Raw genomic sequence first — 23,003 nt, 5'->3', positions numbered from 1 at the left:
CCCCGCCCGCCCCCACGCCCGCGCCCCCACGCCCGGACTCACCCGCGGCAGGTGCCCCCCGGGGAGGGGCCGGGCGGGGTCACGCTGCACGTGGTCCAGCATCAAGTAGAGCGAGAAGACGGCCACGCAGAAGACGGCCGCCCCGCACACCGTCACCTGCTTCTTCAGCTTCATCGGCCGCCGCACCGCGGGGCCTCGCCGCCCCGACCCAGCTCCTCCGCGGCCCGCCCGGCTCTCGCCGCCGACGCTCCTGCCCGCGTCGCCTCGGGAGGCGCACCGCCGCGGTCACAGCGGCCCCTGCCGGCCCGGCCAGAGCGGGCGGCCCGCCGCTCCCCGTCCCGCGCCGCCGGCCTCGCCTCCGCCCTGACAGGTTTGTGGTGGCGCCTCCCGACCACGCCGCTGCTTTTCCTGCGAGGCCGAGCCGGCCCCCGGAGTGGATCCGCGCCTTGGAAGCGCGTGAAGGCAAGTGGGCCGCCGCCTCGTCCCCCAAAGGCCTACCGCAAGACCGGCCTGGGGATCCTCGCAGGCAGGCTCCCTGGCTTGGCGCCCGTGGCTGCTCCGTTGCTGCCTATGTGGCTTGACGTTCGGGTCCCGCAAGGGTTACGCGAGGGCCCGGGAGGCCCAGCTGCCCGGCTAAGGGCTACGCTCCTCGCCGTTTCTGCCAAAGGCCTGAAGCAGCCGCGGTTGAGCCTCTCCCGGAACCTCGGGATAGGCCCTGCGGGCTCTTAAGGAAGACTTCGGGGGCCCTGCTCTCTCTTTAGCCTAAAGTGCCAGCCAGGGGCGCCCTGGATGAGCCCTAAAATTGGCTTAATAATGACCAAAACTTTTGCCATCTTTATCTTCCCGCGAACTGGCATATTAAATAGCCTCAAAGATGAGAGAGACAAAAAGAGGAAAGCATGAATGTATAATTCACAATGGAGAACCAGCCATATACATCACTAGGGTGGTGGAGAGGGCAGAATCAGCATTTGGTTCTCCTGCAGGATTTGATCCTTGTGCCTGGATCACTCTGGGGTGGGCTGTTGTTATTGGCCATGGCAGTTTAAGGAAAGAAGGTTTTGCCAATAGACCACTGATGTGGATTCCTGATTCTTTGAGAGGCTTTGGCTTGGAACTATAAAGACAAGCAGTGCTGCAGCTTTCCTAGGAACCATGATGATTTGGTTGTGTTTCATTGGGCCTGGCCTCCTTTAAATCCTTGGTTGTGCGTAGTCATGAGGATCTGAACAGATGCTGCTATATCCTGGTTGTAAATGGTGAATATTGTGGCGTGTTTGGGATGAAATATTCCTTGCTTTGTTTCTGGTATAATGTGGTGCTTCTGTAACCAGTTTCATCATTTAAACCTACCTCCACTCCATCACAGTGAAGTGAAGCTTCATATCTTATATATCTTATTTGAGGTGAAGATTGGGGTTTGCAATTAAGCGTACATTTTTGAGGATATAATCCAAACTTTATAATTATTATCAATTTTAGAGAAAATATAAATGACTTCAAAGACCAAAGCTTTAGGGCTCTCTGGCCACCACTGCTGAGTGCTTGGCAGGTGACCTGATTGGAGATGGTCTGTGTGACTAGAAAGATATACCAAGAAGGAAATGCCATTGTTTGGGATGTCAGCACCGCATGGGATTTAAAATGTGTCCATGCAGACATCCTGAAATCAGCATTCTCACCGTTACTTCTTCTGAATCATAACCAGATCTTGGAGTATGGTACTGAAGCTGGGTCGTTTCTGTGGTTTGTATTCCCAACACTTTAACATGAGCTGGTATACTTCTTCGGGACACTGGTCTGGAGCATTCAGACGAATACCTGGCAAAAGGGGCAACCAGGTTATAGAAGGAATTTCTAACAAGCAACAAAGCACCTTTTCACAGCTCAATATCTTCCTGAGAATTAAAATCAATCAATCAACCAATCAAATTGGGCAGACAAACCAGCCAATCACAAACCTGATTATGGCAGTTAAATTTATGTGGCTGATCTCTGTGCTAACCAATTTTTAAAGTAATCCTTAAGGAAAGGCACATTCACATTGCCTTGCAGTAGTACAGTTCATCTAGGAATGACCTTAGCTGGCAAATCAGCCAGAACTGATAAAACCGTTTTTCATACCATTGAAGTCAGCAAATGAATGTTAATTGTTGAAATCCAACACTGAATAATAGTGATTTTATCTTCCAAGTATCTTCATGATTAACAGCAAACCAGTCTGTAGTTTGATGTTCTCTTTTTATATATTTAGTTCCTTATACTTATTTAGTATAAAGCTTTAACCAGGAAAAAGCCTTGCTGGGACATGAATTGTGAAATGATTTTTGTTTCGGATATCACCACCTGTCATTCAGTTTTACTATATGAAAAGAGCCTATGAGGGAAACCAAGCGGGCAGACCATTTCATACTCCAAAGTGATCCCACTTTGCCAGCATATCAAGTGAAGATCCCTGAAGAAGATTTAGCAATTTGCCAGAATGTATTATATTTTGGTGTGTGTGTGTGTGTGTGTGTGTGTGTGTATGTATGTATGCATGCATGTATGCATGTCTGTCTGTCTGTCTGTCTTTGGTTATTCGGGTTTTCTCCTGCGGGAGAATTCGGGTTTTCTTACGCGGGAGAAAACCCGAATAACCAAAGACCTACATACTAACACCTGCGAAAACCTCAGAAAACATATATATACACACACACACACACACACACACATACATACATATACACATATACACACACACACACATATATATATACATATACATCATATACATATACATATACATATACATATACATATACATATACATATACATATACATATACATATATATATATATATATATATATATATATATATATATATATTTAAAGTCACAACCCCTGGTATGCCCAAATATGGGAGGAAGTTCACTGCTTCCACTCTCTGTCCATCGGCTGGTCATAAGAGACCATCCAGACAGAAACCCAATATTTTTACAAATACAACATTGTGTGTGTGTGTGTGTGTGTGTGTGTATTGATATTAAAAGTCTTAAAATCAGGTAAAAACTGATACTAATATAAACAAGAAAAAAAGAACAGAACTAAAAGAGAAAGAGAGAGACAAAGAGAAGATAAAGACAGAGAAAGAAAGAAAGAAAGAAAGAAAGAAAGAAAGAAAGAAAGAAAGAAAGAAAGATGATATGGCTTCCAATCTTCTTTGTAGCATATAAGTCAAAATATAAATTGATCACTTTTTCTGAAGTTATATTGTGACTCTCTTCTTGCTGTAATCTATCCTATTCAATCATCAAATCTATACATTTATATTTTTCTGTTTTATGCAGAAAGTCCATAAGGGGTTTCCAGTCAGCAATAAACTTAGATATTATCTTTTGTCTACTCAAACAAATCAACCTGCCCATCTCAGCAAGCTCCACCATCTTCACCAACCATTCATCTACTATAAGTATTTTCAAAGAATCTATTGGATTCTGAAAGCAGAGCAACGGAAGGATTTGCAGGGCAACTAATTACCGAACGCCTGTGGTTTGCCCCCTCTCACTTCCAACCCTCTACCTTCTTGTTTAGGTCTCAAGTCTCGTTTCCAGGTATACCTGAGCCTGCAGCATTGAGCAGTTCCCAACCCTCTTCAGAATCATTTGCCACAGTTTCTGGGTTTTTGCTCAGATTCCCAGCCATGGACTATGCCACGCCGTGCCTTCTGCTCCGCCATAAAGCCCTTTTAGGACTCACCCTTCTCCACAATTTCACGGGTTTGCTGGTTGCTCATACTGGCATATGGTGTAGCACCCAGGCTGAAAGCTTCCCACAGCAGGACCCCAAAGCTCCAGACATCACTTTCTGAGGAATACCGACCTAGGAGGGAAGATTAGCAGGCATGAGCTGGAAGCATGGAGACTGCCCATAATCTTCAAGGAGAGATTTCTGTCAGGGATTAGACAAGGCAGTTGCAAGAAGCTCAATATCCATGGTAGCAGCTAAAAATAACCCAGCCAAGACTCCACAGCAGGCCTGGACTATGGCATTTGCAGGGCCAGAAACCATGTACCGTAACTGAGTGCCTCTGGAGCTGTCCACTTCACAGGGATTTGTTTCATTCCACTCGTGGAGGAGTAAATGCCATCCACTTGTTCCCGTGACATCCCAAAATCGCTGATTTTCAGTGTGTTACTTTCCGTCACCAGACAGTTCCGTGCTGCCAGATCTCTGGAAAGCAGAATCGGAGGCGCCTGTGTCATGCTCAAGTCCAGTTGTGGTCAGGTACTTTTCCAGTAGCCTCTACAAATGGCCATCTTGCCATTTCTCTGTCTTCTTCAAACAGAAGAGAGGGTCTCCTGGCTTTTTCACCAAGGTACAAGGTGACTCACTTCGTCAAATCTTGCTCAGGGTAACCGTGCCCCTCTTGCAGCAACCAGCAGCCTCGGTCATGGGACAGATTGGAAAGGACCAGTTGACATTCCCAGGCAGAGGCATCGGGGAATCCGCTAACCCTATAACAAGGTTCTCCTGACTTGGCCACAGGTTGGGCTGAGCAGACTCACCGGTGGATGCAGTGCTTGCTGGCCAGGTATTCCATCCCTGCGGCAGCATTCTCCATCATTTTCAGGAGCTCCTTGGCTGTGAGCTGAGCCCTCTCATTGCGCAGGAAAGTCAAAAAGTCGCCCCCTGAGGAGGGAGAAGGCAGAGGCTGGGGCCACTCTGGGACAGGAGCATTCCCATTTGTGAAAACTAGTTCAGCTTTTCCTCAGCAGAGCTCCCCAGGATCCAGGGGGGTTCAGGTGAGCAGCGGAAAAAAGAGGAGGGGCACCTGGGCATTCACGGAGTAGCCTCTAGCAAGGCAGGTAGAGACAACGTTCTTAAGCCAACATCATTTCTTCCTATAAAGGTTGGTGGAGGGCAGAATACGGGGTACAAGCTTCAAGAAAGCAAGTGGAGCAAAAGGGCAGACTTACCCTTTACAAGCTCCATGACAATGTAGATTGGCTGCTTCTGAGTACAGACTCCAATGAGTCGCACAATATTGGGGTGGCTATAATGCTTCAGGATCCTGTAGGGGGAGTCAGAGAAGACACAGCTGGAAGGGGACAGATTCAGATCAGGGCTTCTCAGATCCTGGGAAAGGATGGCAGTTGCAAAATATGCAGTGCAGAAATTCAGCACATGCTTCAGAATTGGTAGCACCCTTCTGCGTATCTGTGGATGGCTCGCAAAAGGATTGGGATGCTACAGGAAATTTATCTAGTTGTCAAGATTTCCGTATCCTAATTCCCTAATATCTCTGGTTAAGGAAGACTTGCAAGCAAATTACTGAAGCCTTCACAGCCAACTTTCTTGGACCAAGGGGCCCCTCCTATGCCCACTGCCTCAGATGCTCAGAAGAGGGCCTTCCAGCCTCAAACATAGATAAGCCATGAGATGGCAAAGGCAGGGGATTCCCAGGGAATCACACAGAGGCTCTCTGCTGATCTGCCAAAATAGGCGGAATCTTTGAATGCCTCCCTCCAGGAAACTCCCCAGAATCTGCCTATAAGCTGGGAAAGAGCCAGTCACTGGATAGCCAGTGAGAGAGCTGTGCGTTCTCTCAACTTCTATTGAAAGGAAAATCCTGAACATGTTCTTGGTGTATGTGCTGTGGAGATTGGCTGAAGGCCTCGGATAACAAAGAATCATACATACCCAGCCTCCTGCAAAAACCGGGCCTTCAGCTCATTTGGAAGTGTTTCACGGCAGGATTTCACAGCCACTGGAGTGTTACTGCCACGCAAGACTCCACTGAAGACCTCTCCAAAATTTCCCTGTGGAACAAAAGCCAAAGCCACATAGCACCAGCCCCTCCTTTGGCATGGCAAGGAGTAGCCAAAGGCTAGAAAAGTGGGCTCGAAATTTGCTGCATTCTGGTAGAACAAGCAAGTTCCTAAACTTCTAAAGAACAGCTGTTGTTAAGTGCTTTCATAACTCACCTTTCACAAAGACCAACCACCAACCACTAACACAAGATTGCAGCAGAATATAAAGCAATAATTCAAAATCAATTCAATGAAACAACATTAAACCAACACATCAATACATTTTAATCAATACCCTGGAATAAAACATCATATTTATTATTTAAAACAGACCTTCATGCAGAACTAAATAAGCCTTTCCCCTAATCCACAAAAAAGTATTTCAGCTCCTTTGTAAAGTGAAAAAAAATATTTCAAAGAAACAAAGGGTGTGATACCAGAGTTAGGTCCATCCTTAAAGGCTTGTGACCAGGAACTCAAAGGAAAAGAATACATAGGTCAACAAAACTGTAGGGTGAACTTGTGCAGCAGTGAACACAGAGCCCTGGGGCATCCAGAGCAGCACCTGTTGATCTGTGCCCTTTTGGTAAAAGACTGGACAAGGAGCACATCCAGAAGCAGACAACGTCCTTTTCAGGGGCGGGGGAAGGGTGCAAATGAAGATTGTGAAATAAGGTACTGCTCTGAAAGGAAAGTTCTAGGCATGGATGAGGGCACAACTGATCAGCCAGGTGCTTCCTCCATTCAGAGGGGTTGCCCTATTGTGATCTCACTCACCTGCCCAATGCGCTGCCCCAGCATAATGTCTTCATGGTCCAACACCCACTTGTCCTGTTGGAAGAGCAGTCCATCATTTCATCCCAAGCACTCTCCAGCTCACCACCACCACCACCATTGGGTTCCTACCTTGGGGATGGGCTTGACTAGCACAATACCACTTTTCTTCGTGATGGGCTGCCTGGACTTCAGGAAATGGTCAACCAGCAGCGGAATGGTAGGGAAAGCCTCACCCTCCAAGCAGTACAGATTCTGGGAAAGAGCACCCTGCCATTACTCTGGAGTAGTACAGTTTTTGGGAAAAGTCACTACCCCTTCTATGCTGTTGCTTCCTCTTCTACATTTTCCTCAAAGGAATAAGATTCTCATACCAACCTACAGCCTCCCAAGCCAGCTGGTGGCAGAACTTTATTCCACACTAGACCTAACTTCCTTCCTGAAAAGGAGCAAGAATTGTGGGTTCTAGCAATACACATATACACAGCTGGCCCAAGATCATATCCAGCTGAAATTCACAATGTAGAGAATAGGTGTCAGGTTCCTGTTGGAACACTGCCATTCAGAAAGGTAGGGAGGATGCTTCTTGGGGTTGAATACCTTGAATGCTTTCGCTTCTGCTGTCACCACATGGGAATTAGACATAGGCCATCAGGATGGATTCCCTCCCAGCCAGTTCTAGCCCAAGGCTGTGGGTCCCCAAGCATAACCTATTATCACCATCCGGCCTCGGAGTTCTCATAACATCTTTGCTGCTTTGTATTAGTGGACATGGGTGGGGGTTGAAAACAGGGGAAATTAGCTTAACTCTTTGTGCAGGAATCTTCAGACTCCACCTGACTTATGTGCAATCACTTCTCTCAATAAAAGTTCCTTTAGAAATACCATTTGTTTCAAGAGTCATGCTTTCCTAAGAAGATACGTAGCTGAGGCAGGTCCTTACAATAGGGAACACTGTCCTTTGCACAAAACAGCTTTCTTGTAGTGTTCAAGCAAGTGGCTCAAATTTCTTTGACCAGAACTCCAGCCCAGGGAGCGTCCAGGCAGATGATGCCACAGCCACACTTATTGCCAATCCACTCCACTTGCATCATCCTTCAGGCCCACCACCTGCCAAATTCTGTATGGGTGCTCTGATGTCAAAGGGCAGCACTGAAACTCAGCTTTGTTGAGTTCACTGGCAATTTCATGCACAAGATTCTGGATACTTTGGGCTCTGTTCTGCTCAATCAAAGCCCTTAGGTCTTTTTTAAAAGGGCCAGAGAAGTCAGTCAGTACTGGAATAGGCGGCTTGTTCCCAATGAGCAAAGGTGAAAGGAACATGCTTGATGACTTGTTTGCACAAGGTGTGGGCCTCCCACTGGTATCCTGCTATCCCCCTGAAAACTCACATCAGCAGCCTGAAGGATGAGGTGTCGTGGTTGCCCATCCCACAGCACTGAGAGGACGTACTCCTGCTTGCCTTGGCTCTCACGCACCAAGAAGTCACCATTGGTCTGCAGAAGCTTCTGTACCTCCACGCGGGGAATGGCGCCATGGTACCAGGTCTGTTGCCCAAGGGGCTTCTGCACCTCAGGGAGCTGTGGCAAAGAGGGTGGCAGCTGTGGAAGAGACAGAAGTTCAAGGCACTTTCTTCAATCATCTTCCTGCATGGGAAGAGGCCGGATCAGGAAGACTGATCAGAAAGTGACTCCTTGATAACTAAGGACAGGTCCACCTCAAGTTACATTTAGAATTGGAAGGGTGACAGAGAAAGAAAAGAAAAGCTTTTAAATACTGTAGGCTTACTCTGGTAATTACAGAGCTAATCAATTTAGGTCCGGGACCACAACAACAAAAAACCCTCCCCCAGATTGCTGCTTCTGAACTAAAACAATTGAGCAGGGAAGCCAGGGTGCGAAACACACACACACACATACGAACCGAATCCAAAGTCAGAGAAGGGACCTTTACAAATCTCCCAGACCAGAAACAACACTTCCACAGTTGCACTTGCAGTAGAGTAGGAAGAAAAACCTCACTTTTAAAAACTCAGGGAGGAACCCCTCCTCCTCTCCACGTGGCTGCTTCTGAACTAAAGAAGCTAGCAATTGAGCAGGGAAGCGAGAATGGGAGAGATCAAATGCCAGCCCCCAGGATTTAAGCTTTGGGCTCCCCTTTTTCTTCCTTTCCAGCAAGCAGCAGTTTGGAGGGTCTGAAATTTATGTTTCCTTTCTGCCTTTGCCCAGTTCCCTGCCAAGGAATGCTGCTTCCTTGGCTACCTCCCCTCACAAAGAACCTCTCTTTCCCCTTCCTTCCTACCTTCCCTGCCTGCCCCTTTCTCATTTTCATCTTGAAAAGCAAAGTCCTATACCTAGGTAAGAAAAACCAAAAGTACACATATAAACTGGGTGAAACCAGGCTTAATAGCCGTGACTGTGAGAGGGATCTTGGAGTCTTGGTGGACAACCAGCTAAATAGGAGCCAGCAGTGTGCAGCAGCAGCCAAAAAAGCCAATGCAATCCTAAATTGTATTAACAGAGGGATACAATCAAGATCAAGTGAGGTAATAATATCATTCTATAAAGCCCTAGTAAGATCATACCTAGAGTACCACATCCAGTTTTTGTCACCACACTATAAAAAAGATGTTGAGACTCTAGAAAAAGTGCAGAGAAGAGCAACCAAGATGATAAGGGGACTGGAGGCTAAAACGTATAAAGAACGGTTGCAGGAATTAGGAATGGCTAGTCTAGTGAAGAAAAGGACCAGGAGAGACATGATAGCAGTGTTCCAATATTTGAGGGGCTGCCATAGAGAGGAGGGGGTCAAGCTATTTTCCAAAGCACCTAAAGACCAGACCAGGAATAATGGATGGAAACTGACCAAGGAGAGATTCAACCTAGAAATGAGGAGGAACTTTCTGACAGCAGAGAGCAATCCACTAATGGAACAGAAGTGGCCTTCGGAAGTTGTGGGGGCTTCATCACTTGAACCTTTCAAGAAGAGATTGGACTACCATTTGTAAGGTCTCCTGCTTGAGTGGGGGGGGGGTGTTGGACTAGATGACCTATAAGGTACCTTCCAACTCTGTTAATCTAATGTTTTATTCAATTTCTATAATTGTCCATTTCAATGACTGATAATACTGTACAATTCCAAAAGTAAAAGCAATAAAAAACATGTAAAAGCAATCAAAACATCCACAATTATTGTATTATTCAATTTCTATGAGCTGGGGATGAGAGCACAGCTGAATTGAGGAGACAGACCTTTAAGGAGGAGTGAGAGTCTAGGACAGGGGTGGCTAACCTTTTTTGGATCATGTGCCAAAAGCAGGGAATTGCAGGGGGGGTCGGGCACAGGTGTGCCCACACCCATAATGCTATGTACATGACCAGCACTTCCCCTCCCCGCTTTTGGTGCGCTTTTTTCACCCTCCCCAGGCTCCAGAGGCTTTTGCCTCCTGAGAGGGAGGCAAAAACAACTCCCCCCTCCCCGGAGACCCTCCAGAGGCTTCAGGACCTACGGGCAACACAGACGTTCAGGAACTGTGACCTGGTTTGTCCGTAGGGCCATTTTTGCCCCCTCTGGAGCCTTCAGGAGGCTCCGGAGGGCAAAAAATGGCCCTATGGGCAACTTGGAAGTGACTCCGGTTTGTCCGCAGGGCTATTTTTCGAGCTTTAGGAGGCTCCTGAAGGCTCCGGAGCATGAAAAACGGCCTAACGTGCAAACCAGCAGTCTGTTCCCAAACTTCTGGTTTGCGTGTTGGGTGGCCTCCAGGTAAAAATGGTTGAAAAAGAAGGCCAAAGTCAGCTGGCCAGCATGCGCATGCACACTGGACCTGACAGGGTTGGCCTGGCGTGCTCTAACAAATGACTCTGCATGCCACCTGTTGCATGTGTGCCATAGGTTCACCATCACGGGTCTAGGAGCTTTCAGAAGTAAAGTGTGCAGAGATTGGGCACTCTGATTCTGAGCACAAAGGGCACTCAAGGTCCAACTCTTTCTTCAGGAGGCCAGTCCAATACTTAGAAAACTCGAAGTGCAAAAAATGCAGATGGGAAGACGTTCCCTTCTTGCATTTCTATCAGTGAGTCAAAAGACAAGTTGGTGACCCCCAGAGGCTGGCCCAAATGCCCACTTTTCAAATGAATAAATGGCTCTTGAGTCTCCCCTCTTTATGGCTCTTCAATTCCTCTAAGAGGAACAGAATGGTTCAGCTTTAGATTGCTCAACTTCACTGTCCCTCTGTTGGAGTTCTTCTTCTGGTTTCCTCTTTTTTTCTGATCATAAGAAATGCCTATAGATCCCTGTTTTGCCCAACTGATGTTACAATTACGCCACTTTCAGTTCCTTATGAAAAGTCAGCGGGTTCAGAATTTCTCTAGGTACTCTCTGTCTTTGCTTAAGACTGAAATCCTCCTTTTCTTTACAGACCTACTGGTCTTACCTCTGACTCTCCTGCTTCTTGTTCCTTCTTTGCTCTGTTCCTCCTTCCAGTTTTGCTTTTTTAGCTGCTCCCCCTTCCCCCGCCCACCTCTGTTTGCAGAGCACCCTGTCCGTGCACCTTCGCACTCTACACTATTTTAAGAATGTTAAGTTTTCAAATTTGGGATGGTGGCAGTAAGATTTTTTAAAAATATTTTATCCAAAAACAAAGTTAGGAAAAATTGTGCTACTTCTGAATAAATGCCAGTTCCTCATCTAGTATATTTTAAGAGCAGATGTTTGGGACATGGGCCTTTTTTGGCTTTGCCTGTTCAGGAAATCCAGCTAGGCAGGGAGGCAGCGAGAAGCAACAATTGAGGATGACCACTCACTGAGACACGTGGACGAAAAATGCCTGAGATGTGATGCTTCAGGGCCTCCAAAGCCAGCGGTGTTCGGCCCCAATCTCGTTCAACGTCCTGCTCCTGCCAGAGAAGAAGGGCAGAGGGTGAACTTGGTGTGTCAGAGACCACCGCAGAGCATCCCCCCCCTCAAGGCTTGGAATCCAGCCCACCCAAGAGGTGAGGCAGAGAAAAAGGAGCAGCTGGACTAAGCCCATTGCTTGTGTCCCTCCTTTCTCCCCGATCAGCACAATAGGCACGCTTTGCTATCACCTTGTCTTGCTCTGACTTGGCAGGGCACTGCTTATACCCACCACAGAAGAGAGTAACTGCCTGTCACCCTGCAGATCTGGGGCAGGTGGGGGGTCTAGGTGTCCCAGCTCATCCAGCTTTTGTTGCAGCAAATCCCTTTGGGCCTTGAGTTTTTCTTGAGTGCCCAGAGCAAGATGGAAAAGATGGTAAGCTTCATGCAGGGACTTCTGCCTTCCCAGAAGGAGGACACTACGGAAGAAAAGAGGTGCATTGGATGGAGCATGCACAGGAAAGGAGGCTTTGCCAAGGGTAGCACATCTGTGGCAGAAGGTCAAGGGAGCACTCAACTCTGCAAAGAGGTAGGAGGCCTCTGGCACAAAGCATCCAGCATGTGGTTTCTTCCAGGTGGGCCTGCACACAGCAATTAAGAAGAGAAAAACCAAAGCTTCTCTATGCAAAGCAGGAGCTTTTCTCTTCAATCAGCCGCTGCATGAAGATAATGTGGGAATGAATGAGTTGCCTTCAAGGACCACCTTGAACCCATGCCTCGTACATCATGGCATGGGAGGGATGCTGTGGGACATCAGGCAGAGAAAAGGGAAAGCTGGGAAAGACTTTGGAACTGAGGAATGAGTGGCAGGGAGTTGCGGTGTTGCCTCCTTTTCTGGCCTCTGGGACGGAGAGCTGCAAGATGTGTTTCACACAACCTCACAAAAGGGGGAGAAAGACAAATCTAATGGCATGCATGCCTTGCATAGGTAAGCTTGCTGCTCTCCCTTGGCCTCCTCTTCTGGCCCTTCAAGGTTTGCACTCTTCCGTTTTGATAAGTGAAGGAGCCAGAGTGGCAATTTGGCAAGATCTGGAGCATCCTGCTTCAGTGGCAAAAGCTCACCGTTTTCCTGGGCTTCCTGCCATCTCATCATTCTGGATTTCAGTTTCTAGCATCTGGACATGCCGGCGATGGCCATCAGTGCTCTCTGTGGCATTGATCAGTTCCTCTTCCAGGGAGATCAGCCTGCAAAGCAGAGAAGGGGGTGTCCTATCTCACACATAGAGGGCATCTCTCTTTTTCCATCCACAGTCCCCGGCCTCAGCAATGGCCATGCAGATGGGCTGGATCACCTCCCTGCCCAGGGGCCGCCTTCTTCCCAGAGGGATCCACCTTCCCCTACACACGTGTGTTGCAGGCTTTCCAGGGTGAGTTCATTCAGCTGGAGCTGCCCCTCTTGCAGGACCTCTGTCTCAGCCTCCTCTAGCAAACTCCTATCAAAGGTCACCATGCCTGGCATCTCCTGCTGCTCACACCTGGAGAGAGAGACCCCAGCCAGTCTGAGAATGAAAAGCCACAGGCCCCTCGCTCTCCCAGCCAGCCAGGAGACAAGACCTCAGCAGACAGTACCTGCAAGGGGGGAGGAACTCTTCATAGTCGGTGGCTGGCTGGATGCGGTCAATGGCCCTGACCATGGCTTGGTGCACAACCACCATCTCCTCCTGTACCAGGCTTGTGATGCTGGCATATTCTTGCAGAGTTGCCTTCCTGTTGGTACAAACACAAGAGGATGGATAGAAAGAACAGCATTCACACATGCACATGCGGTTCCCTTTTGAAGTCAGCAGGATTGTATGCAGAGTGCAGACAAGTATGAAATACTAAGCCAAAGGAATTAAGACAAGAAGAAAAAGATAAGAGGTAAGAAAAAGGATGTTGCTAACTGTACCCCAGCAGTGCCCACTCTACTCCTCTCTCCCTCCAACCTAGTTTTGTTTCACCTGAGCAACCCAGCCCGATTTCCCCCCCCCCCCCGCCCAGCCCAAGCCCATCTGGGGTCAGCTGCTGCTCTCACGTGATCTGGGCCATCTCCTGCAAAAGGCCATGCAGGGACTGGAGGAGGCCGGGCAGGATCTGCTTATAGTGGAAGCTGTGCTGCACCTCCGCAGCTCGCAGGGCCAGCACGTATTGGTTGTGCAGGGAGTAGAGCTTCCAGAGGCTGCGGACATACCTGTCCTTGGCCTTCTCACGTTCCTTGTCTGAGGAGAGAGCCACAGAAGTGGAAGGTAGCATTAGACAATTCCTTGACTCAAATCAGTGGACTCCTGCAGCTCTGTCCCCCTGCAAAGGATTTTTCAATGTCTCTGGGATAGCAAGACCCAGGGTGGGACCTTGGCAGACAGAAGAGCCTTGCTAAAAATAAAAATGGGCTCTAAAGAACAAACACAACTCAGCATAGGCAAAGGAACAAAATACCTCTAACTAAGCAGATAACAGTTATACATCTTAGGGATTTTCTGTTCAGTGAAAAATTGAGATGCAGCTGCTATAAAAAGACCAAATTCAGAATGGAAAGCCTTGTCAACTGGAGGAAAAACTAAATTTATAATGTAACACAAATCAATGGTGCAGCTATTCCATGAATACTACCACAATTATGATTGTTATATCTCAAAAAATTCTGGATTTAGAAATTATATAAAAGAGGTTACCTAAACAACCAGAGAGGCACAGCAACACATCTGCAAAGAAAGCTTCATTCAAGCCCACTTAGATGAGAATAAAAGCAAATCAGGAGGATGTGATAGAATGAGCATATTGCACAGAAATATGACTGTTTCTCTAAATAGTTAGGCCTCATTAAAGTTTTTTTCTTTTTAAAAAAAGCTAAGTACCAAACCAAAAATGCATATCTTGTATCAATGAAGGTCAACCAAAGTGGACTTCTACATAACAATCCAACACCTTCAGGGAGCAGATCATGCCCCTTTCCCAGGCCTGCTGAACGAGCCAGATGTGCAAGAGCCCAACAGGATTGGGCCCATGTGGCCCCTTCCTCAGGGTTCGCTTGCCAGCAGAGAGGGCACATTGCTTAGGTCAGCAAAAAACACTTGGCTGGGTAGTGGAGATGGCCTTCCTGCAGGCCCTCCACCCCAGACATCCTTCAAAATACCCATTTTATTCTTAGGCCATCTGAAAGAGGCATGGATAAGTTTTTTCTCTCTGCATGTATGCTTGTATGTTGCTCTTCTGGATTATGTGTTTTTAAAAATGTTTATTATGTGGTCTTCATGGATTATGAATTATTATTGAAGAACTGCAGTATGTCATTCTTATTCATGTTCAACATCCAATAAATCAAGGTAAACTCTTCACTCCTTTAACTGAAATACACCAAAAACAATCCTGCAGCAGTTGGACCCTAAGCTGGAGAGGACTTTTTGAGTGCCTACCGGCAGACTAAGTAGTGGATGGCTGGTTGAAAGCAGCCAGAAGCCTAGCAATAAGCACAACTTGCAGAGTAGCTGTAACTAGCTGAGTTACATGGGCAAAGGGGTGGACAGAGAAGGCACTTATTTAGCCATATTCTGGACCAGCTGTAGCTTCTGAATAGCCTTCAAAGGTAGCTCCATTTAGTGCACATTGCAGTAATCCAAACTGAGTTGACTTAGGCCAGAGTGATGTGAGAAGGGCCTCTAAAATGGGTTTGTGGAAAGGCTTCCTCAACCATCTGCTTGATGGATAGGAACCAAGAATCAAAGAAAGTATCCAAATGACATATCAGGTGGAGCTGGAGAAGTGCCACCTAATTGAGAATTAAGTTGCTAAATCACTGTAGCCAAAAAGTCCTTGAAACCAGAGCTTATGAGGCTTTGCCATGGTTGAGCCTATGCCTGGTCTCTAAGCTCCAGGACAGGATTTCACAGCCTTCCATCTGGCTGGGATAGAGATGTAACCTGATCCTACACTGAGGGGGTAACATAATTCATTCCACCATGTAATAAAGAGAATGTGGAGTCCTGCAGAACCTACTGAGCAGGGGCCTCAGCCTAACACTTTCCCTGTCTAGCAACACCAGAGAAGACCTGTAAAACAATGCCTATTGGCATCACTGAGAGTTCAAGTTGCCGCATCTGGTCTGGTCATTGACAAACACTCCTACCATCTGGCACAGTCTCTGTCCCAAGAGATGTCAAGACTAGGGCTCCTTTGGAGACATATATTTGGCTGTTGACAGAAAGCAGGATGGGGGGTGAGAAAGGCTTTGCTCCTATTCTGCCCCTGGCAAAGGACGCACCTTTGCTGGCCTCCTGGTATTTGCGCTTTGCCTGTGCACATTCACGGATGTGGCTGCGGTACTGGGCTCTCAGGCGCTCGGGTTCTTGTTGGGTGGTCTGGAAAAGCCAAGAAGGAAGCTCAGAAGGGCTGGCTGCCCTGGTGGATTTCCCCACCCCACCCCACCCCAACATTTCCTAGCCCTTTCCCTGGGATCCTGTTGTTGCCAGGAGGACTCAGCTAGATGGCTGTACCTGGATGAAATCCTGGTTCATTTGTTGCCACTGTTCACTATAACAACGGTGCAGTTGCTGCTTGTCTTGGATAAGCAGGGCCAGGGTGTTCAGGGGTCCAGCCAGCAGGGCTTCCGCGTGGCGTTCTAGAGCTTGGCTCAGCGCCTCGGTCTGGGTCACCACGGACCACCAACACTGCAACAGAGAAGAGCCTGAAAAGTATGGCCTACTTTCACTGGATGAACTAGAGGGGGATGCTCTCTAGACACTGGTTGGGGAAAGATCTTTCTGAGGAAGGGCACCTCACTTTGCCACCAGTTTGCATTAAGCAGAAGACAAGATAGCTGAAGGATGGTGGAGGGAAACGTGCCATGATCAGAAAGGGCAGTTTGGTCAACTCCAAGGATGGATATTTTAAATGGGTTTTGATCGTCAACCAGCCTGACCTCGCTGGAGCCACTGGGTCTTTTAGAAGGGGCAACGGCCCTGCAAAGGGAAGAACGGCCGTCGGAGGTCACGGGACAAACCTAGCCCCAGCGGAGAAGCGCCAAAGGCAACCCGGCTGCCGCTCTCTTGCGCCAGTCGAGAGCCGCGCCCTTCCGTGGGCATTTCGGATGTGCCGCAGCTGCTCTGAGCCGACGGACCGGGAAGGCGCGGGCCGAGGCAAGCCGAAATCCTGCCCGGGGCTGCCTACCTGACCGATCTGGCCGCCGAGTCGGGACTGCCGGCTGCTTTCCTGCTTGCCGGCTAGGCTATGCATCTGGTGCAGCAGCGCCGCGTACTCCCGGTCGCTCTTGGCCCGCTGCCCCATCCACTTGCGCAGCCCCTCCAGCAGGCGCACCTCCGACTCCTGCAGCTGCAGCAGGGCGCTGTGGCCCTCGGGGCAGCCGAGCGCCAGCCCGAAGCCCATCGCCGCCCCGGAGTTAGCCACCGAGCTCTCCTGCCCCGCCCCGCCGCGAAGCCCCTTTCCTCGAGCCGCGGCTGGCTGGCGGCCGGGAGACCCACGCCACTCCTCGGCGAACGTCGCCGCGACCCCTCGAAGCCGGCCAGGCGCCCTGCGCGAGTCCGAAAGGGAAAAGAGGAACAGGAAGCCTCCCGGCGCCCGACCAACATTGCGAATTGCCTCTTCCTGCGCCACTTCTCCTTTCCCCGCTCCAAGGACAGAGGAGCGTCCCGGGCGACTCGAGGCCTTCAAGGAGCTGCGGTCCTGGCTGGCTGGTGAGGCCGCTTGGCGTCCCGGCCCACAGGTGCCCACAGGGCTGGCGAGCGGACGGCGGGGGGAGGCTGGCTGCCCTTTGCCGCCACTTTGGAGAAACCCTGCGCGGATGGGGCTCTGCGTCCCTGAAAATTGTCGGAGGGACGGGGGGGGGGGGAAACACCTGTTTACCTGCAGGTATTCAGTCGGCAGCCATTCAACAGGGGGTCCCTCATCCTTTCCCAAACTTGCAGAAATGAACTTGTGGGCTCGGCGGGTGAGCCAGAAGTAGGGCTGTATCTGGAGCCCACGGATTAAAAAGTGATCTGGATACAGGTCTGCACTCAGCTGCGTTCTAGAGTGCTCTTTAACAGATTAACAGATGGAAGGGACCTTCTAGGTTATTTAGTCGAACCCCCTACCCAAGCAGGAGACCCTAAACCATTTCCAACAGATGGCAGTCCTGTCTCTTCTTAAAATCCTCCAGTTATGAAACTCCCACAATTTCCAAAAGCAACTTCTGTTATACTGGTTGTTTGCTCTCACTGTGAGAAAATTTATCCTTATTTCTAGGTTGAATCTCTCCTTGATCAGTTTCCATCCATTATTCCTTATCTGGCTTTTGAGTGCTTTGGAAAATAGCTTGACTCCTTCCTCTCTGTGGCAGCCCCTCAAATATTAAAACACTGCTATCCTGTCTCCCCTGGTCCTTCTCTTCCCTAGACTAGCCATGCCCAGTTCCTGTAACCGTTCTTGTCTTAATCTCCAGTCCCCTATCATCCTAGTTGCTCTTCTCTGCACTTCGCACTAGAGTCTCAACATCTTTTTTATAGTCTGATGACCAAAACTAGATGTAGTATTCTAGGTGTGGTCTCACTAAGGCTTTATAGAGTGGTATTGGTACCTCACTTGATCTTGATTGTATCCCTCTTGTGCCACCCACTGTTAATGCAATTTAGGATTGCATTGGCTATTTTGGCTGCAGCCACACACTGTTGGCTCATATTTAATTGGTTCTCCGCTAAGACTCCCAAGATCACTTTCAGTTACTGCTATTAAGCCTAATTTCACCCAGTCAATGTGTACTTTTGATTTTTCTTGTATAAAAGAAAAAGTATAAAAAGTATAAAAGTACTTTTCTTTATTTTGGTATTTTTTGGTATTTTATTTGGATTTATAGGCCGCCCTTTTCCCTGAGGGGACTCAGGGCGGCTTACAATCATTAGGGAGGGGGTGTAACTCAAAACAAACAATATGTGAACAAAATAAATAAAGTAATAAAAACACAACTTGCATTCAACATTCAACATTCGGGTGGGGCAATTTAGAAACTTATCCCCAGGCCTGTTGGGATAGCCAGGTCTTAAGGGCTGCGCAGAAGACCTGGGCGGTGGTGAGGGTGCGAATCTCAACGGGGAGATCGTTCCACAGGGTCGGAGCTGCAACAGAAAAAGCTCTCCTCCGTGTAGTCGCCAGTCGACATTGACTGGCGGATGGGATTCGGAGGAGGCCCAGTCTGTGCGATCTTATCGGTCGGAGGGAGGTAATCGGCAGAAGGCGGTCTCTCAAGTACTCAGATCCACTACCATGAAGGGCTTTAAAGATGGTCAACAGGACCCTGAAGCGCACCCGGAGATCAACAGGTAGCCAGTGCAGCTCGCGGAGGATGGGTGTTATGTGGGCGAACCGCGGTGCGCCCACTATCACTCGCGCGGCCACATTCTGAACTAACTGCAGCCGCCGGATGCACTTCAAGGGCAGCCCCATGTAGAGCACATTGCAGTATTCCAGCCTAGAGATCACAAGGGCTCGAGTGACTGTTGTGAGAGCCTCCCGATTCAGGTAGGGTCGTAACTGGCGGACCAGGCGAACCTGGGCAAATGCCCCCCTGGTCACAGCCGACAGATGATGGTCGAGAGTCAGCTGTGGGTCCAGGAGGACTCCTAAGTTACGAACCCTATCTGAGGGGTATAAAATTTGACCCCCCAGCCTGATAGATGGAACATTAGCCAAATTGTTGGGAGGGAAACACAACAGCCACTCGTTCTTGTCCGGGTTGAGTACCAGTTTGTTAGCGCTCATCCAGTTCTTAACGGCCTCAAGCCCCCGGCTCATCACGTCCACCGCTTCATTGAGTTGGCACGGGGCGGACAGATACAATTGCGTATTGTCCGCATATTGATGGTATTTTATCCTGTGCCTCCGAATGATCTCGCCCAGCGGTTTCATGTATATGTTAAATAATAGGGGGGATAAGACCGAACCCTGCGGCACCCCATATTTTAGGGGCCTCAGGGACGATCTCTGCCCCCCGACCAACACCGACTGCGACCTGTCCGAGAGGTAGGAGAACCACTGCAAAACAGTGCCTCCCACCCCCACCTCCCGCAGTCGTCGCAGAAGGATACCATGGTCGATGGTATCGAAAGCCGCCGAGAGGTCAAGGAGAACCAGGATGGACGCATGGCCTCCATCTCTGGCCCTCCAGAGATCATCGGTCAATGCGACCAAAGCGGTTTCTGTGCTGTAACCGGGTCTGAAGCCGGACTGGAAGGGGTCAAGGTAACTAGCTTCCTCCAAGGCCCGTTGAAGCTGGAAGGCCACCACCTTCTCAACAACCTTCCCAACAAAGGGAAGGTTGGAGACAGGACGGTAGTTATTTAAAATGGCTGGATCCAAGGATGGTTTCTTCAGGAGGGGTCTCACCCCCGCCGTTTTAAGTGCGGCGGGGAAGTGCCCCTCCCGAAGGAAGGCGGTTACGACCGCCTGGATCCAGCCACGTGTCACCTCACTGCTGTTGGAGTCCGACCGAAACCGAGCAACTTTGTCCGCTAAGAATTGGGCATAATCCTCAGCTCTGCCCTGCAAGGGTTCCCCCGTATCCCTCCTATTTAGGAGGGAACGGGTTATCCTAAACAGGGCGGCTGGGCGGGACTCAGCGGACGCAACCAAGGTGGCAATATGAGATCTTTTTGCTGCCCTAAGTGCCCTGATGTAATCCTTGGTGCAAGTTGTTAGGAGTGCTCGGTTCGGCTCGGACTTATCGGACCTCCACAAGTGCTCTAGGCGTCTCCTCCGGCGCTTCTTCTCCCGGAGCTCCTCGGTGAACCAAGGAGGCCTCCGGGATCCGCTGACCCGGAGGGGCCGTAGTGGCGCAATCCGGTCGAGAGACTCCGATGCCGCCGAGTACCAGGCAGCAGCCAGAGTCTCCGCCGAACTGTGGGCGAGAGTATCAGGAATAACCCCAAGCTCCGTCTGGAACCTCAAAGGGTCCATCAGTCGCCTGGGGCGGAACCTCCTGGTCGGTTCCTCCTCCCTACGGTGGGGGTTTGGCCTCCGGAAGTCAAGCCTCAGTAGAATTTCATTTTGTTAGATAAGTCCCAGTCTTCAAGTGTCCCAAGATCCATCTGGATCTTGAGCCTATCATCTAGGGCAGCGATGGCGAACCTTTTTTAGCTCGCGTGCCATAAGTAAAATCTAGGACTCTGGTATCATTATGTTCTATTCCTTGTGTTTGTGTTATGTAGAATTCTAATATGACATAGTCAGTCCCTTCCTCCCCCCACAGCCAGCTCAGAAGGGGAAGAGGATTTGCTTGGCCACAGAACTGCAGAGCAGTTGCCATTACAAATTATTTTTCCCCTCCACAAAAATAAAATTGGGGCTTAAAAAGAACTAAGAATAAATAACATACAATGGATTTAACTGCCACAAAATTGACAACTGCTTAAATGGCTTATTATTTTATTTCCATCCGCGTAAGCTGCCTTGAGTCACCATGGCAAGCAGGTGGCAATATAAATTTTCTAAAATAAATAAAAATAAATAATAGCAAGGCAATCCAGGTTGGGATTCTTCCTCTCCCTCCTCCTCACTGACAGAGCTTTCTCTTCACCAGCCTCTGCCCCTACTTTCCTAACCCCTCCCTGGCAAGTGGCCCCTCCTACCTAGCCCCACTGCCCTTCTTTCTCAGTGCAGATGGGCTGCCCAGCCCCCTCCCCCCCTGAGCAGGTTCCAGCCAGCAGAGACAACCAAGTACACAGGTGGTGAGTTGGGATCTGCTGGGTTGAGCCTGGTGGCTTTCAGTCGGTCCACATTCCAGCTGCCACTTAAGTTCCAGATCTAATTCAAAGGTGTGATGTGAAAAGTGCTCCTGAGTCCAAATGAAGGCACCCATAATGGAGGGTCGTCGGGGGAGTCCACTATTTCTCTGAGCAATTAGTGGTAGGAATTGAGCCTGCATGCCAGGCTGCACAATCCACATCCCCACAAGGAAAGGGGCTTTCTGTCATATGGCATGGAAGTTTTTTTTTTAAGGTTCCTTTGTGAATGAGAGGAAGGCAGAGAGCCTGTGGAGGAAGCAGCTTTCGTGTGTCTCCACAGCTACTGATTAACACTGGGAATCTCCAGAAAACCGGAGAAGCCAGGAAGCTGAATCAAAGGATCACTTGCTTAAGGAAATTGCTAATGAAAAGTTGTAGGTTGAGGACTACTTGTATTATCATGATCTGGGCAGCTCCATAATTATCTCCTTGTGGAATTAATATTTGAATTAAAGTGTAACAAGAAGTGGGGCTATATTATTTTTCCTCTGTAAGCTAAAGGACCATTTCTCCTGCAAATCTCTCTCTCTCTCTCTCTCTCTCTCTCTCTCTCTCTCTCTCTCTCTCTCTCTCTCTCTCTCTCTCACACACACACACATACACACACACACACAGACGGCTGCCATTAAGCTGAGTGCCAGGTGAGGTGCCCCAAGGTAGTTTCCTTAAACAAAAGATAGGAGCCTGCTATAAAGATCCAGAGGCCTCCAGAAAAGGTAGTTTTTATTTATTTTTATCTCGCCTTTTCTATTTTTATAAGTAACTCAAGGTGGAAAACACATACAATACTCCTCCCTCCTCCTATTTTCCCCACAACAACCAGCCTGGGGATGGTGTCCTGAGAGGGGGAGGAGCCCAGGGTCACCCAGCCAGCTTCCCTGCCTGAGGTTGAGTTTTTAGCCTATAGCCTTCACCAATTGGGACCCCCAGACTTCCACCTTGTGGCCATTAGGCCCCCCTCTCTCTGCTTCTCCTCTCAAACTGCTTTCTGTAATCTTCCTCCCTATAACTTAAGTCTGATTTTTATACTGTTCTCTGGCTGTCTGAAAACAAGTGCTGAGCCTCTGTACCATTCATTTCTCATGCTCAAGGATATAATATGATTCTGTGATTTATAGCCCTCCTCAGGTTTAAACGATTCCCCCAATTCTCTTACAGCCCCCAGAAAATACTTGAACACTGGGACCTATCGAACAAAATGAAATTCAATGTAGAGAAAAGTAAAATCTTACAGTTAGACAAGAAAAACCAAAAGGACACATATAGACTGGGTGAAACCAGACTAATAGCAGGGACTGTGAGAGGGATCTTGGAGTCTTAGTGGACAACAAATTAAATAGGAGCCAGCAGCGTGCAGTGGCAGGCAAAAAAGCCAATGCAATCCTGAGTTGCATTAACAGAGGGAAACAATCAAGATCAAGTGAGATACTAATACCACTCTATAAAGCCTTAGTAAGGCCACACTTAGAACTATAAAAAGATGTTGAGACTCTAGAAAGAGTGCAGAGAAGAGCAACCAGGATGATTAGGGGACAGAAGGCTAAAACATACAATGAACGATTGCAGGAACTGCGCAGGGCTAGTCTAGTGACGAGAAGGACCAGGGGCGACTTCATAGCAGTCTTCCAATATTTGAGGGACTGCCAGAGAGGAGTGTGGGGGGGTGTCAAGCTATTCTCCAAGGCACCCGAAGGCTAGACAAGGAATAATGGATAGAAACTGATCAAGGAGAGATTCAAGTTAGAAATATGGAGAAATTTTCTGACAATCAACCAATGGAACAGAAGTTGTGTTTG

General features: G+C 48.7%; 2 protein-coding genes across 7 annotated transcripts in view; both read right to left on the bottom strand.

Moving 5' to 3' along the window:
- MAN2A2 (mannosidase alpha class 2A member 2) overlaps positions 1 to 1,355 on the bottom strand; it is a 32,616-nt gene extending 31,261 nt beyond the window's left edge. For all 3 annotated transcript variants that reach the window (XM_032232496.1, XM_032232497.1, XM_032232494.1), the window contains exon 1: positions 43 to 1,355. In XM_032232496.1, coding sequence (XP_032088387.1) covers positions 43 to 174 — 132 coding nt within the window. In that variant the 5' untranslated portion in view covers positions 175 to 1,355. The remainder of the gene's footprint in view (positions 1 to 42) is intronic.
- A 92-nt stretch (positions 1,356 to 1,447) lies between these two features.
- FES (FES proto-oncogene, tyrosine kinase) lies at positions 1,448 to 17,526 on the bottom strand. 4 transcript variants are annotated; one of them, XM_032232498.1, is made up of 18 exons: positions 16,604 to 17,526; positions 15,931 to 16,104; positions 15,699 to 15,795; positions 13,476 to 13,659; positions 13,031 to 13,168; positions 12,808 to 12,936; positions 12,524 to 12,646; positions 11,694 to 11,880; positions 11,371 to 11,463; positions 7,960 to 8,169; positions 6,701 to 6,823; positions 6,572 to 6,625; positions 5,685 to 5,803; positions 4,961 to 5,055; positions 4,550 to 4,673; positions 4,057 to 4,214; positions 3,741 to 3,863; positions 1,448 to 1,821 (listed from the first exon to the last, which is right to left on the bottom strand). In XM_032232498.1, the coding sequence occupies exons 1-18, from the start codon at positions 16,817 to 16,819 to the stop codon at positions 1,685 to 1,687; spliced, it is 2,484 nt and encodes an 827-aa protein (XP_032088389.1). In that variant the 5' UTR covers positions 16,820 to 17,526; the 3' UTR covers positions 1,448 to 1,684. The 4 variants fall into 4 exon arrangements, with proteins under 4 accessions (XP_032088389.1, XP_032088390.1, XP_032088391.1 ...); XM_032232499.1 differs by having other exon boundaries at positions 8,047 to 8,169; positions 16,604 to 17,473; XM_032232500.1 differs by lacking the exon at positions 6,701 to 6,823 and having other exon boundaries at positions 16,604 to 17,472.
- Between the last annotated feature and the right edge of the window lie 5,477 nt (positions 17,527 to 23,003).

The sequence above is a fragment of the Thamnophis elegans genome, chromosome 16 (assembly GCF_009769535.1).
Source record: "Thamnophis elegans isolate rThaEle1 chromosome 16, rThaEle1.pri, whole genome shotgun sequence".
Taxonomy (NCBI): domain Eukaryota; kingdom Metazoa; phylum Chordata; class Lepidosauria; order Squamata; family Colubridae; genus Thamnophis; species Thamnophis elegans.
This window is presented reverse-complemented; position numbering and strand designations above follow the sequence as displayed.